At 51.3% G+C, this 15,616-nt stretch overlaps 1 protein-coding gene across 3 annotated transcripts in view; it reads left to right on the plus strand.

Moving 5' to 3' along the window:
• The window catches only part of AKT1 (AKT serine/threonine kinase 1), a 127,702-nt gene that overhangs the window by 93,796 nt on the left and 18,290 nt on the right, over positions 1–15,616 (plus strand). For all 3 annotated transcript variants that reach the window (XM_077323842.1, XM_077323844.1, XM_077323843.1), the window contains exons 8-10: positions 4,769–4,837; positions 6,135–6,260; positions 8,699–8,827. In XM_077323842.1, the coding sequence (XP_077179957.1) occupies positions 4,769–4,837; positions 6,135–6,260; positions 8,699–8,827 (324 nt within the window). The remainder of the gene's footprint in view (positions 1–4,768; positions 4,838–6,134; positions 6,261–8,698; positions 8,828–15,616) is intronic.

Below are 15,616 nucleotides of genomic sequence, written 5' to 3' on the forward strand. Positions count from 1 at the left end.
CGCCTTTCCTCCCAAATAGGGTTCCCAAGGCAGCGAACACCAAAAAATTTAAATATTTCAGCGCTTAAAAAAAAACCCCACACATTTAAAATAAAGCGTATATAAAATTATTCAGTCAGGTCATATCATTATAAACACTCACCTTCTTCCGTGTGTTCTTCTTTAAGAAAACCGTGAGAGATCAGTTGTGGGTCGTGGAGAGTCTTAACAGAAGTGCGTCTTGGAGTAGGGTTGCCGGATTCCAGGGTGTAGTCTGCACAGGGCTTTTTACCAAGTACCAGTTTGAATGAATCTCCCCCCCCCCCCCCGCTACACTGAATTCGATTTCCACTTTGATTTTGAGCGCTTAAAATTTCCTTCTGCAACAAACATGATTGATCCAGAGTGACCCTACCTTTCCCCCGCGATATCCAGAGGTGGAAATAAGCCTCAATATTTCAAAAACCACCATGAGTAAATGTGCTCTTTGCAAAATAACTCTACCTTGTGCCTCCAGTGCTGTTGCAAAGCAGTATTTTCTGATTGGCTAGGGCATCAGTTCAAAGTCTTCCTGGTTCCCGGTTGCAAGGCTTCCCTTAAAGTGACAGCGCTCGAGAAGCCCTAACTTCTCTCAGCAGAGATTTGCCTCTTGGATTTATTCCCCCTACTCTGCTGTCTCCAGTCCTCTCCCCAACTTCAAGAAAAGAAAGAAAGAGCCTCCTGCTGCGCTTGGCTCCCCCCATTCTGAGCTTCCCCAATCAAGTGCAGAACACTTTCTGTTTCAATGTGGGGTGGTAGAGGAAGACCCAAGTTCAAATCAGTTTGAATGCAGCAGGATCCACAACGGAATAAACAAAGTAAGTGCAGAATCGGCCCAAGTTGGAAACTCCTGGAGATTTGTGGGATGGAGCCTAAGGAGGGTAAGATACAATCCCATAAAGTCCATCCTCCAGAGCAGGGGTAGTCAACCTGTGGTCCTCCAGATGTCCATGGGCTACAATTCCCATGAGCCCCTGCCAGCAAACAGATCTCTGTAGTGTGAAGAGGAGCAGTAATTCTGGGGGATCCCCGGCTATTGACATTCCTATCTTAGAGGCATGGCTGCTCCAGAGTGGTTGGGTGGTAGATTGGGGGATGTGAAAGGAACGTTCTGCAGAGAGCATGAAAGGGATACCCCCCTGAAAAAGCTTGACGCAAAACACGTCGGGGGTTTCACAGGTATTAGAGATTCTTCCCCTACAGTAGGAGTGGTCAAACTGTGGCTCTCCTGATGTCCATGGCCTACAATTACATGCAGGGGGTCCTGGAATCACTGTTTCCACCCCCCCACCCCCACACACACCAGGCCTCACTTTGGGGGCCTAATGCAAACAGCAGAAAGAGTGAGCGTAACCCAGCTTTTCTCAACCTTTTTACCACTGAGAAACCCCTGAGACACTCTTCAGTCTTCAAGAAACCCCAAAAGTGGAGCGATCATGCAGAATAGGGTTGGGAAGTAGAGCTTTGGATAGACCTATGTGGAGTCCCTCCCCTTCCCACCCCCTCCAGGCCCATCGCTGGACATTTTGGGTTGGAGGTGACATGACAATAGATGATCAGATTCAACAGATTTTATAAATAAATAAATAATGAGCTCCCACTCATTCGGGAAACCCTTCCACGTCCGTTTGGCCTGGAGAGGAGGCGACCGAGAGGGGATCTGATAACCATCTTCAAGTATTTAAAGGGCTGCCATGTAGAGGATGAAGCAGAGTTGTTCTCTCTTGCACCAGAGGGACGGACCAGAACCAATGGGATGAAATTAATGCAAAAGAAATTCTGTCTAAACATCAGGAAGAAGTTCCTGACAGTCAGAGCGGTTCCTCAGTGGAACAGGCTTCCTCGTGAGGTGGTGGGTTCTCCATCTTTGGAGATTTTTAAACAGAGGCTGGAGAGCCATCTGACGGAGAGGCTGATTCTGTGAATGTTCAACGGGGTGGCAGGTTACAGTGGATGAGCGTTTGGGATGTGAATGTCCTGCCTAGTGCAGGGGGTTGGACTAGATGACCCAGGAGATCCCTTCCAACTCTATGATTGTATGATTCTAAATTCCATCTCAATATTCAGAAGAAGTTCCTGACAGTCAGAGCGGTTTCTCAGTGGAAGAGGCTTCCTGGGGAGGTGGTGGGTTCTCCATCTTTGGAAATTTATAAACAGAGGTCCCTTCTAACTATGATTCTAGGTCCTTTGAGAAACTCCAGAGTTTCCCAAAGCCCTGGTTGCAAAAGTCTGGGGTAAGCAGTGGCTGTAGTGAGCAGACAACACAAGCCCTGGATGGGACGGGTGCGAATGGCGGCAGAGGGAGCCTCCTGTTTTTCCTCCATCCCTCGGTGTAGGAGGTAGAGCTATGGACAATCAGGACCCCCAAATCATGAGTCCCGGGCCAGCTGTGCCTGTTGCTTGTTGGCTAAGACTCCTCCTCCCACCCAAACGCAGACAGTTCTAGGAAGCTACCAGAAGTGTAACTAAAAAGGACCAGCGCGGTTAGTTATGACTAATTAATTGGCAGCGGCCAGGAGACTCCAAGTTGGACCTTGCTGAAAGAAAGAATTCCGGTTGCATCTCGCGAGGACGGCGACACTGACGCCTGGCAAAATGCACCATTATTTATGGATCTATTTATTTTTATCGTCCGCAGCATACGCCGCATCTCCTTGTCTGGCTCTGAAAGCCCAGCTGGAGCTTCTGGGCTGCAGCCCAAGCAAAACAAAACTTGAGGGCATGTCGAACCAAGCTGCTGGTTCTCGTGATGTCGGAATGTGCCCAACGCAAGGAGGCACCGGCATTTGCGGGGAGGGGGGAACGGCCGACCCTCGCTTCCCTTTCCCCGGCCTGCGTTTGCGACTGGAGCCTGGGCAGGCTCGTAGGGATGGGATTTCTCCGCTGTCATCGAGGGGCATTAGCAGAAAGTGGGGAGGCAGAGGGAGGGTAACGATGCCCAAGCACAAGAAAATCAGAGTCCAGGGGGCACCTTTGAGACCAACAAAGATTTATTCAAGGCGTGAGCTTTCGAGTGCAAGCACTCTTCGTCAGACTGGTGCTACTGGACTGGATTTTATTGTGCTATTTCAGACCAACACGGCTACCCATTTGAATCGATGGTTAAGTCGGACAGCCGTATGCCTGCGATGGCCAAAAATAATCATTAAGTTATATAAGATTATCCTGAAAAAAAGCCATATTTCTCTGGTTGAGTTGCTGGCCGGGGTAGTGGCCTTATTTCAGGAGCTGAACGTGCCCCCCCCCGTCCCCCACCCCCAGGGTCTGATCCTGTTCTCTAAACTGTGCCCAGGTATGTGAGTCTTCACTTGGTCGCCCTTGTTCCCGTGCCCCCTTAGTACCCCCATCCTGAGTGGCAGATCCCATTTGCGTCTCCGCTTGGCATTACCGGCATGCTTTTGGATAGTTGTGATCCAAAACCACGAACCCGGTTGCCTGTGTAGTTACAGATCAGGGATCGAGGATCTGAAACTCAACAGGGCTTTCGGGTTCCGTTTCGGATTGGGAATATGCAAATGCGGGCCCTCGTTTGCATGGCGTCGCTCGCTCCTTGGACTTTGGAACTCGGCACCCCCCCCTGCCTGCGTTGATCAACCTTGCTGGCTCTCTGCAGCTATTCTGCTTGGATTTGGGGTGGGGAGGGAGACGTCGAAAGCCTTCCTCTGGAACGCCTGCCGGAGCGTGACCTCTGTATGTGTGGGAGTCTGCTTTGTCTTCCAAGTCTCGGAAAGGCTTTCCCAATAAAAGCAGAGTTAAGAGGCCCAGGACCGTCTCTTCTCTCTGGCAGAGGACCTGCCGTCTGAGATCATCCTGGCAAAGTCAATGATGTGTCTATCAGGTCCCATCAATCAAAGGGGACGCATCTGTGCTGGAGTTATATTTCTGGCTTTGCATCATGCCTCATGATTTATCGGCTCTGCTAGCAGCAGAAGCAGGGATTCTCAAACGCTTTCTGGAGACAACCAAGATCTCTTGGGACATTATTTATTTACGAACATTTAATCCCACTTTACATCGCACTCTCTGCCCCGTTTGATTCTCACAACAGCCCTGTAGGGGTAGATTCAGCGGAGAGAGAGAGAGATTGGCCAAAGGTCACCCAGCTTTGTGACCGAGGAGGGATTTGAACCATGGTCTCCGAGATCGAGGTGTCTAAACTGTGGCTCTCAAGATGTCCACGGACTGCAATTCCCATGAGCCCCTGCCCTCACCCTGCCAGGGACTCATAGGAATTGTAATCCACGGAACTCTCAAGAGCCACCGTTTGGGTTTCGGGACCTGTGTTCGAATTCCCGCTTGGGTTACGGATTCAGGGAATGGCTTCATCTGAGCCACGACTGTGGGAAGGGGTTTCTGAAGCTGGGTAGGAGATTGGGTTTTGGGACCTGTGTTCGAATTCCAACTTGGGCTACGGATTCAGAGAACGGCTTCAGCTGAGTCACGAGTTACTCAATCCGAGTCCTCTAGCGCAGGGGTAGTCAACCTGTGGTCCTCCAGAAGTTCATGGACTACAATTCCCATGAGCCCCTGCTGGCAGGGGCTCATGGGAATTGTAGTCCTTGAACATCTGGAGGATCACAGGTTGACTACCCCTGCTCCAGCGTACAAAGCGGGAAGAATCACCACTGATAATGACCGCGCTGCTACTTGTCTTCGAGTGCCCGGCTGAGCTTTGGGTTAAAAAACCACAACTGCTTTGCTATTAAAGAAAGCGGCACACGTCGTTTAAAAACCCCGTCTTCTTTTGCAGGCCTTAAAGTATTCCTTCCAGACGCACGACCGGCTGTGCTTTGTCATGGAGTATGCCAACGGAGGGGAGGTAAGAGCCGCGTCCGTCTCTGCCGAACCGCCTTGCCCGTTTGCCGTTCGGCCCCCCGTGTGCTATTGGAGTGGCTTGCAAGCGCTCGGAGCGTGTCGTAGCTGGCCTCGGTGGCAGAAGGCGCGTTTCCCACGCAGAGGGTCTCTAGGAGTCCAATTGCCTAGCTCCATTTAACAGGATATTGGTAGCAAGGCCAGGGAAGAAGAAGAAGAAGAGTTGGTTCTTATATGCCGCTTTTCCCTACCCGAAGGAGGCTCAAAGTGGCTTACAGTCGCCTTCCCTTTCCTCTCCCCACAACAGACACCCTGTGAGGTGGGTGAGGCTGAGAGAGCCCTGACATCACTGCCCGGTCAGAACAGCTTTATCAGTGCCATGGCGCGCCAAAGACCACCCAGCTGGCTGCATGTGGGGGAGCGCAGAATCGAACCCGGCTTGCCAGATTAGAAGTCTGCACCCCTAACCACTACACCAAGCTGGTTCTCCATCAGATCTGAATTTGAGTCCTTCAGAGTTCATAAGATCTGAATCTGAGTCCAGTGGCACCTTACTTACTTACTTACTTACTTAATTACATTTATACGCCAATCTCCCATAAGGCTCAGGGCAGTTAAGGCCAACAAAGATTTATTCAAGGCGTCAGAGAATGGCACAGGGATCATAAGAGGACAGCTATAAGGAGAAAGTAAATTAGTAGCAAATTAGTAAACAGCATCCTAAGTCCAAATATGCAGTATGAGAATTCTTTGATACAAAAGCCAAAGCACCTCTGAACATCTGACCTGGCCTCGCTGGCCCCAACTAGCCCGATTTTGTCAGATCTTGGAAGCTAAGCAGGGTCAGCCCTGGTTAGTATTTGGGTGGGAAACACCCAAGGAAGGCCAGAGTTGCTATGCAGAGTCAGGCAATGGGCAACCACCTCTGTTTGTTGCAAGAGACAAGCTGCACCTTGATGACCCTTTACACACACCCTTTTTGTTTTTCTAGCGCATGACTTATAAAGTTGGGAGCCAGAGCTGGTTAGAAGCTAAATCTGTTTTTCTCCTTTGGTCAGGGAGTCCTAAATGTGGTCCTGAGGCATGTTCTAAGTTTGCATTCCGAGTTCAAGGAGACCAGTGGCAAATTCCTGCTCATATACCTGACTTCTGTATGCCAAAATTGAGCCCTGGGGCAGAGACTCTGGACAGCGGAGATCTGGGCTTGAGCATATACGGCCTTGAGTCGGCCCCCGGTTTATCTGCTTGTTTAAATTTGGTGTGCAAACCGTTGTGTGAAGCCAGCAAGTATTGTTTATTTGCAGCTGTTCTTCCATCTATCACGGGAGAGGGTCTTTTCCGAAGACCGGGCTCGCTTCTACGGAGCTGAGATCGTATCGGCGCTGGACTACCTGCATTCGGAGAAGAACGTGGTCTACAGGGACTTGAAGGTACGTGGAGGGTGGGGGTTTCTGTGTGGCTCCCTCTCCGATCCCTTCAGTGACGTTTCTGGAAAGGATAATAGTATTTTGATCCGTGGTTTGTTGATCTCTCTGAATTAGGGCCACTTTCAGAGACGCCGGGGATGCATGTGCTGAAATGGATTTGTTAGTCTTGAATGGGCACAAGTCGACAAGGATGGAGGGAAACGTTGCTAAGAACCCAGAGGGGTATAGACCCTTCCTGTTTTTGCAGAAAGGCCATCTGATTAGCATCCCACCCATTTGGGAAACCCTCCCAGGCTGTCAAGAAAGCCCAGGGTTTAACGAAAACATGGCTGAGAAAGCCTGTCCTATTCTGTCCTGATTAACTTGAGGAGGGGCCTTGGCTCAGTGGAAGAGCCGCTGTTTTACATCAGGGTTAGTCAACCTGTGGTCCTCCAGATGTCCATGGACTACAATATCCATGAGCCCCTGCCAGCAAATGCTGGCAGGGGCTCATGGGAATTGTAGTCCATGGACATCTGGAGGACCACAGGTTGACTACCCCTGCTTTACATGCAGAAGGTCCCAGGTTCAACCACTGGCACCTCCAGTTGAAAGGATTAGGTAGCAGGTCGTGTGAAAGATCTCTACCTGGCACCCAGGTGAGCCAAGGACAGTCTAAGTAGACAGTACTGACCTTGATGGACTGATGGGCTGACTCAGTATAAGGCAGGTTTATGATCATCTTTCTATCAACCGTGAGCTCAGCCATGTGGCTCAGTGGAAGAGTCTCTGGTTTGGCGTGCAGAAGGTCCCAGGTTCAATCCCTGACATCTCCCATTAAAACAGTGGTTCTCAACCTTCCTAATGCCGCGACCCTTTAATACAGTTCCTCATGTTGTGGTGGCCCAGTCTTCAAGCAAAGGTTGGATGCACACTTTTCTTGGATGCTTTAGGATGCTTTGGGCTGATCCTGCGTTGAGCAGGGGGTTGGACTAGATGGCCTGTATGGCCCCTTCCAACTCTATGATTCTATGACCCCCAATCATAAAATTATGCAAGTGTTCATTCCCAGAACTTAAACCAAAACTGACCAATGTCGTGAAGATCCATTGTTCATGATTGTATATCACTTGGTTTTTTCTTGAACTTCCAGTTCAGTTCTGCCTCACCATGCCAATCTTACTCTTTTCCGCTGCTCTGGACAGACAAATGCTCTATCTCGATCTACCCCGCAAGGCTGTTGTGTGGATGGTGCCCCCCCCCCGGCCAAGTTGCTTGCCCTGCTGTGACCCCCGTGAAAGGATCATTTGACCCCCAAAGGGGTCCCGACCCCCAGGTTGAGAACCAGAGGAGACAATGCTGTCCATGCCAGACCGGCGATCTGATTCAGTCTAAGGCAGCTCTCCGGGGCTCATGTGGCTGTTTAGAGTCACTGTTTAGGGGTGAGACGGTTTAGTTCACTTGAAGGGAGGCGTAACTTCAGCAGCAGCACAGTGGCGAGAGAGGGGGAGCAATCCGAGAAAGAGTGAAGAGAGACAGTTCGGCCAACGCCCGCTCGAGATTTTGGCATTGCCTGTATAACAATGTTCCTTATTTACTGTGATATTTGTTTTTTTATTTTATTTTATTTTATTTTATTTTATTTTATTTTATTTTATTTTATTTTATTTTATTTTATTTTATTTTATTTTATTTTATTTTATTTTATTTTATTTTATTTTATTTTATTTTATTTTATTAGCCATATGGTATAAAACAGTTTAAAAAGACCACTCTAGAGCAGGGGTAGTCAAACTGTGGCCCTCCGGATGTCCATGGACTACAATTCCCAGGAGCCCCTGCCAGCATTCGCTGGCAGGGGCTCCTGGGAATTGTAGTCCATGGACATCCGGAGGGCCGCAGTTTGACTACCCCTGCTCGAGAGCATCGTATTTAGTAAACATAACAACACGTCATCTTAGAATGGCTCTACCATCTCTGCGGTTCGAAATGATGCCATCAGCCATGCTTTTTGGGCGATATTCCGAATTACCCTTAGCCTATGTATATGTGGAAATTCATCCGTGGAGGACCTGCCCAACTATGTTTGCTTTTGTTCCCCGTATTCCGAACCCAGGGGCAAATTCCCTGCCAAGTTATTACCCAACTCATCATACCGTATTTCTGATTTTGACAAACTCACCTACCCGTTATCAGATGTCGACCCCTATGTTTCATATAGGGTGGCACTTTCCGCTTTGGCCACCAGGAAGATTCGAGACTAAGCATTTGTTCAGGAGTCTCCACCTTGATACACCAATTTTTTTTTATCCTATTGTGACTCAGTAGTCCACGCTCATAGTTTTATGTATGTCATATTGGGGAAATATCGTTTTATCTGTATTTGTACTCTACTGTTTTTATTGTGCTTTGTAATGGCCCTTGGCTATACGCGATGAATTTTGTCGTATTTTATTTTCAAGTTGGAAAACTTGATGCTGGACAAAGACGGGCACATCAAGATAACGGACTTTGGGCTGTGCAAAGAAGGGATCAAGGACGGAGCGACCATGAAGACTTTCTGCGGGACGCCGGAGTATCTCGCGCCGGAGGTAATTTGGTTTTCGGACGCCTCGCGCAGTAGCAGCTGAGCCGAGTGGCTTGGATCCTGCACCTTTGTCCTGCCCGCTTCTCCCCTGAAGCCGGACCCTTCCGTGTGCCCCCCGGTCTTTTAGCGCCACAGGGATGGAGGCCCTCTTGAAATGCTGATAGCAGGATGTTGGGTGCAACCACAAAATGGCTGCTGGAGGGGGTGGAGCCCCATGTTTAGAGGAAGCCCAAGTGCAGGGTGAGAGGGGGGGGGGAACAGGGGTGATTAAATTATATTGGGAAAGAGGTGCAAAATATTTAGTGTCGGCAACTGTAGAACCAATATAGTGGTTGGGAGTGGCGGCTTCTAATCTGGCGAGCCGAGGTTGATTCCCCACTCCTCCCCATGCAGTCAGCTGGGTGACCGTGGGCTCCTCGCAGCCCTAATAATACTGTTCATACAGAGCAGCCCTGTCAGACCTCTCTCAGCTCCAGCACCCTCTCAGCACCCTCCCTCATAGGGTGTCTGTTGTGGGGAGAGGAGGAGAAGGCAAATGCGGGAGCTTTCGGCGTTCCGCAGGGCCTGCAAAACGGAGCTCTTCCGCCAGGTCTGTGGTTGAGGCTGGGGTTGGAGAGGAAGATCTGATTCCCACCCCCACCCCCCAGTGATAAGAGCATAAGCACCCGCCATGTGATCTGCACTCCCTCCTCCCACTCCTATACTCCCCTACTAGATTTCGGGGGGAGGGGGGGGTAGTGGGTTGTAAACTGCCATGGTTTTCTAAAAGCTTTTAGGAGTCTGTGATGGATGTCCAGAATTGCTTTAACAGTGTTTTAATGGGGCTTTTAATATGGACAATTGTAACCCGCCACGAGCTACTTTGGGAGTGGCGGGTTAATCGTGCATTCAAATCCCTGTTTTTTAAATTAATAGGAAAGACTGGATGTCCCCCTACCCAACAATGGGCTTTTAATCTGGTTTCCATGGCTCTTGTTGTTTATAATCATTGGCTCCTCTGCAACACCGGTTTCAGCCTTGGACCAGCATTTTCGGGTGCCTGTTGTGGGGAGAGGAAAGGGAAGATGAATGGAAGCCACTTTGAGACCCCTTCGGGTAGAGAAAAGCGGCATATAAGAACCAACTCTTCTTCTTCCTCAGTAATATCAGGGCTCTCTCAGCCTCACCCACCTCACAGGGTGTCTGTTGTGGGGAGAGGAAAGGGAAGGCAAATGTAAGCCACTTTGAGACTCCTTCGGGTAGAGAAAAGCGGCGTATAAGAACCAACTCTTCTTCTTCAGTAATCTCAGGGCTCTCTCAGCCTCACCTCCCTCACAGGGTGTCTGTTGTGGGGAGAGGAAGGGTTTTGCCAGCCCCTTTGAGACTCTTTGAGGTAGAGAAAAGCGGGATATAATAACCAGCTCCTCTTCCTCTCTCCCCCCGCCCCTCTTAAGAGCTTCCCCAGCCTTTTTATAACCAACCCTGCTCCATACTCAACTTGTTGTCACCCGGCTTTTTGTGCGATTTTGCAGCATCTGCCTCCAGAAAGCCCCACTCCCCTCCAATGATGGTTTATCATTTGAACCATCTGGGCAGCACATGAGCAAATGTCCCGAGTACATGAAGTCACCAAGGTGCTGGTGGTGGTGGGAAGGGGGGGGGGAGATAGAGAGAAAGCGGTGGAGCTTTCCGCCCCGTCATCTGTTTGTAATCGGAGCCCGGCCTGTGAGCCTGTTTGTACAGTTGCCGCATAGTTGTTTTAGGGCCATGCAGGAATTTGGTACAGGGACGGCTGCGGCTGCCCGGCACGTCCTTTGATGTGTCCCAGGCATCATCGGTCACCGGGGTGTTTACAGCTGCTGCGGCCTTCCCTTGTAAAATCCTCTCGCGCAGCTGTCCGGCAGCTCTTGGCCGCCTACCTGACTGGCCGCTTATTTTTAAGTTGAAACGACCTTCTTCTCCCCTGACCTTCCCCTCACCCTACGGCGCGCCATCAATCACGGCTGGACGATAACCCTTAAACGCCGGTATTGAGGCGGGGAGGCCAAGAGGCCGAGATGAAAGTATTCCTCGCTTCTTTTTCTTTTTCGGAACTGTCAAGTCCCAGCTGACGTAAGGACGTAAGGGGAGTCCTTGCTGGGTCAGACCAGTGGGGAAGTGGTTTGGTGTCGTGGTTAAGAACGGCAGGCTCTAATCTGGAGGCTTGAGTTTGGTTCCCCCGTTCCTCCGCAGGCAGCCAGCTGGGCGACCTTGGGCTAGGCACAGTTCTCTTAGGGCTGTTCTCGTGGAGCAGTTCTCTCAGAGCTCGCTCAGCCCCACCTACCTCACAGGGGTATCTGTTGTGGAGAGAGGAAGGGAAAAGCGTAAGCTGCTATGGGATTCCTTGAGGTAGTAAAAAGTGGAATAGGAAAAAAAAAACAGTTCTTCTCTTTTTCACAACACCAGCTTAACATTCCTCTTCTCTTATCACCAGTTTGTCACCTCTTGTGGCCAGCGTGGTGCAGTGGTTAAGAGCAACGGCTTCTAATCTGGCCAGCCAGGTTTGATTTCCCCGCTCCTCCGTGTGCGGCCTGCTGGGTGACCTTGGGCCAGTCACAGCCCTGATAGGGCTGTTCTCACAGAGCCGTCCTGTCAGAGCTCTCTCCGTCCCAGCTCCCTCACAGGGTGTCTGTTGAGGGGGAGAGGAAGGGAAGGCGATCGGAAGCTGCTTTGAGACTCTGTCGGGCAGTGAAAAGCGGGGTATAAAACCCAACTTTTCTTCTACTTGTGCGGTGGGTTGAGCCAACATTTTCATCACGGCTTCACCCTCTTGGTGGTTCCATTCCTGCAACTTCCTTGAAGGCAGTGAGCTTGGGTCTCCCGTAGGGTCGGCATGCCTCGGCCTCTTCGGTGATCGCCGGCACCACCTCTCCCCTCTGCGCCGCGGTGCTGGGTGCCTCGGGCTTCTGCGATCGCCGAAGCGGCCGAGGTTTGCCGAAGCGCCCAACCCCAGCACTGCTGATCGGTCGTCGAGGTCAGTCTTGATGCCTCATGGCCTGGCAGTGTTGCTCCTTGGAGGCCTCCTGCCCAGTGAACACGCAGCTGCCCATCTTTGCCTTTGGATTGCGTTCCCTGCCAAATAGCTCTGGAATTAAAAACATGGCAGGGTGACTCTCAGAGTCACTTGCTCACTTCATGGAGGATCTTACTCAGGTTATAGCCACTTTGGGAATTGGGAAGGATCTGGTGTTGGGAAAAGGTCTTTGCAAAACAGTGGGGGGGGGGGAGGACACACGCCTGCTCTTTTCCTCTTTCCTAAGAACATCAGGAGAGCCCTGCTGGGTCAGACCAGGGGTCCTTCCAGTCCAGCCTCCTGTCTCACACAGGGGCCAGCCAGTTCCTCTGGAGGGCCAGCAACAGGGCAGAGAGGCCGAGGCCTTCCTAAGAACATCAGGAGAGCCCTGCTGGGTCAGACCAGGGGTCCATCCAGTCCAGCCTCCTGTCTCACACAGGGGCCAGCCAATTCCTCTGGAGGGCCAGCAACAGGGCAGAGAGGCCGAGGCCTTCCTAAGGACATCAGGAGAGCCCTGCTGGGTCAGACCAGGGGTCCATCCAGTCCAGCTTCCTGTCTCACACAGGGGCCAGCCAGTTCCTCTGGAGGGCCAGCAACAGGGCAGAGAGGCTGAGGCCTTCTTAAGGACATCAGGAGAGCCCTGCTGGGTCAGACCAGGGGTCCATCCAGTCCAGCCTCCCGTCTCACACAGGGGCCAGCCAGTTCCTCTGGAGGGCCAGCAACAGGGCAGAGAGGCCGAGGCCTTCCTAAGGACATCAGGAGAGCCCTGCTGGGTCAGACCAGGGGTCCATCCAGTCCAGCCTCCTGTCTCACACAGGGGCCAGCCAGTTCCTCTGGAGGAACAACAGCAGGGCAGAGAGGCCGAGGCCTTCCTAAGGACATCAGGAGAGCCCTGCTGGGTCAGACCAGGGGTCCATCCAGTCCAGCCTCCTGCCTCACACAGGGGCCAGCCAGTTCCTCTGGAGGGACAATGACAGGGCAGAGAGCAGTGGTTCTCAACCTTCCTAATGCCGCGACCCTTTAATATAGTTCCTCATGTTGTGGTGACCCCCAACCATGGAATTATGCAAGGGTTCTTTCACAGAAATTAAACCGAAACTGACCAATGGCGTGAAGATCCATTGTTCATGATTGTATATAAATGGGTTTTTTCCTGGGGTTTCTCAGCTCAGTTCTGCCTCTTGTCCCACCATGCCGATCTCACTCTTTCCTGCTGCTCCAGACGGACGAACGCTCTATCTCGATCTATCCCGCAAGGCTGGTATAGATGGTGCTCCCTCGGCCAAGCTGCTTGCCCTGCTGCGACCCCTGTGAAAGGGGTGTTCGACCCTCAAAGGATCCCGACCCCCAGGTTGAGAACCACTGGCATAGAAGCTGAAGCCTTCCCCCGATTTTCCCACCAGGCCCTGGGATTCAAAGGAGGTCCCCTCAGACTCCGTGGCTAGTAGCCATTGATAGACAGTTTCTCAATCAATCTTACTCTCTTTTAAAGCTCTTTATTCCTGTGGCCATCACAGACTCACTGCGTAAAGTAGTGTTTCCTGAACCTACTGCCCATCAGTTTCATTGGATGTCCTCGCATTCTAGCATCGTCATTGTCAACTCTCTCCACCCCAGGCACAATTTTATAAACCTCTATCCTGCCCTTCCCCTGTCTGTCTTCTAAACTCAAAAATCCCAGGCCCTTTAGTCTGTCCTCCTAGGGAACATGCTCCAACCCCCTAATCATCCGGGTCTCCTTCCTCTGCATGTTTTCCGGCTCTGCGATTTTCCTTTTGGAGATGGGGTAACTAGAACTGTCCGCGGTATTCCAAATGGGATCTATTCTCAGTCCCCCTTTCCCTAATATCCTCAGTCCCTTTCCCTAATATCCTCAGTCCCTTTCCCTAATAATCTCAGTCCCTTTCCCTAATAATCTCAGTCCCTTTCCCTAATATTCTCAGTCCCTTTCCCTAATAATTTCAGTCCCTTTCCCTAATAATCTCAGTCCCTTTCCCTAATATTCTCAGTCCCTTTCCCTAATAATCACCTAATATCCTCAGTCCCTTTCCCTAATAATCTCAGTCCCTTTCCCTAATAATCTGTCCCTTTCCCTAATAATCTCAGTCCCTTTCCCTAATATGCTCAGTCCCTTTCCCTGATATTCTCAGTCCCTTTCCCTAATAATCACCTAATAATCTCAGTCCCTTTCCCTAATATTCTCAGTCCTTTTCCCTAATAATCACCTAATATCCTCAGTCCCTTTCCCTAATAATCTCAGTCCCTTTCCTTAATAACCTCAGTCCCTTTCCCTAATATTCTCAGTCCCCTTCCGCTTAGACCATTGGATCTCCTCGAACCGCAAACCGCCTGCTTTTATTTGTAGCCTCCGTAGGCCTACGGGTTAGCGAGAGAGGGGGGGGGGGGAGAGAGAGAGGCAAGGCCCTTGCCCGGAAAGGGCATGGCTGGCTTCAAGCGGGCTAACTGCATTGTCACACAACCCCTCCGACGTGGCTCGGCCCCTCGTCTCGCTCGCTCATAAAGGATGATGAGGCTGGCTCCTGGAATCCTGGCAGACGGAGCAGCTGCGCCGGACTCCTTTCTACATATATGGGGGCAGCTGCAGAACCAGCTGTCGCTCGGTGCGAATCATACGGCAGAAGATGCCGTAAATAAACCTGTGCGGGGTAATCCGATACCTGGCAGCCACTGGGGTTCTCGCTGCAGGCCCTTTTCCAGCTTCCAGTAGCCTCCCCCCCTCCTCCCCCCAAAAAACACAGCACGGACCAGGAGGAGGGGGGGAGCGGTGGGAGAAGAGCAAACACTAAATTGCTGGTGCGTTCGGGTTGCTGGGCTCCTAGGAACAGATTTCTTCCTCTGCCCTGGTGTTTACCGAACACGCTCCGGCTACAGGCTGCCTTCTGCCGCGAACGGCTTGTGGCTTTCCTCATCGGAAAGCGTGCAGATCCGGCGCACGGCGTCGTAGTGAATGGTTGCATCGTCGGGGACGTTTTCCTGTTTACGCACTCTTCGCTTTCCGGCAGTTTCCTGGCTTTGCGCAGACAAGGGTGGTATGATGCGGTTAGCCCGTTCTGGGTATTGAAAGATGAGTTTGTAGCGTGGTTTAGAACAGGGGGAGTCAACCTGTGGTCCTCCAGATGTTCACGGACTGCAATTCCCATGAGCCCCTGCCAGCAAGTGCTGGCAGGGGCTCATGGGAATTGTAGTCCATGAACATCTGGAGGACCACAGGTTGACTACCCCTGGTTTAGAAGACGTCTGAGCAGGCGCATCTGGATGGCAGCAGCGTGACACAAGTGAAAGCAGCAAGGCCGAAAAAGAGTCACTGTGAGACTCCGGAGGGATGCTGCCTGTCTGAGCAGGTGATACTGGCTTCATCGAGCCGGTGAGCTGGTTCAGCGTGCAGCAGCTTCACGGATCCACATGTCCAGCATGACCTCAAATGTACCCCACCCCCAAGCTGCCGTCTGCAAATAGCTGTTAGGCTTGACTCCAGAAGAGGGTCATGTCAAAATCAGTCTCTCTCAAGTCCTCGTATTTGGGGGTCACAAATATTCCAGTGCCTCTTCGCTGTGGCTGAAGGTTGAGGGGAATTGGCTTGAGCATTCTGAAAACGAACTTTGTGGATTCAGGTGGGTCGGCGGGTCGGCCTGACGCAGTAGCACTAAGTTCGAATCCGACGGCACCTTTAAGGCCAATAAAGGTTTATTCTGGGCATCAATTTATTTTACTCGTGGCCATTACTGGAATACACCCTACCTG

Source organism: Paroedura picta, chromosome 2 (genome assembly GCF_049243985.1).
Source record: "Paroedura picta isolate Pp20150507F chromosome 2, Ppicta_v3.0, whole genome shotgun sequence".
In the NCBI taxonomy this organism is placed as follows: domain Eukaryota; kingdom Metazoa; phylum Chordata; class Lepidosauria; order Squamata; family Gekkonidae; genus Paroedura; species Paroedura picta.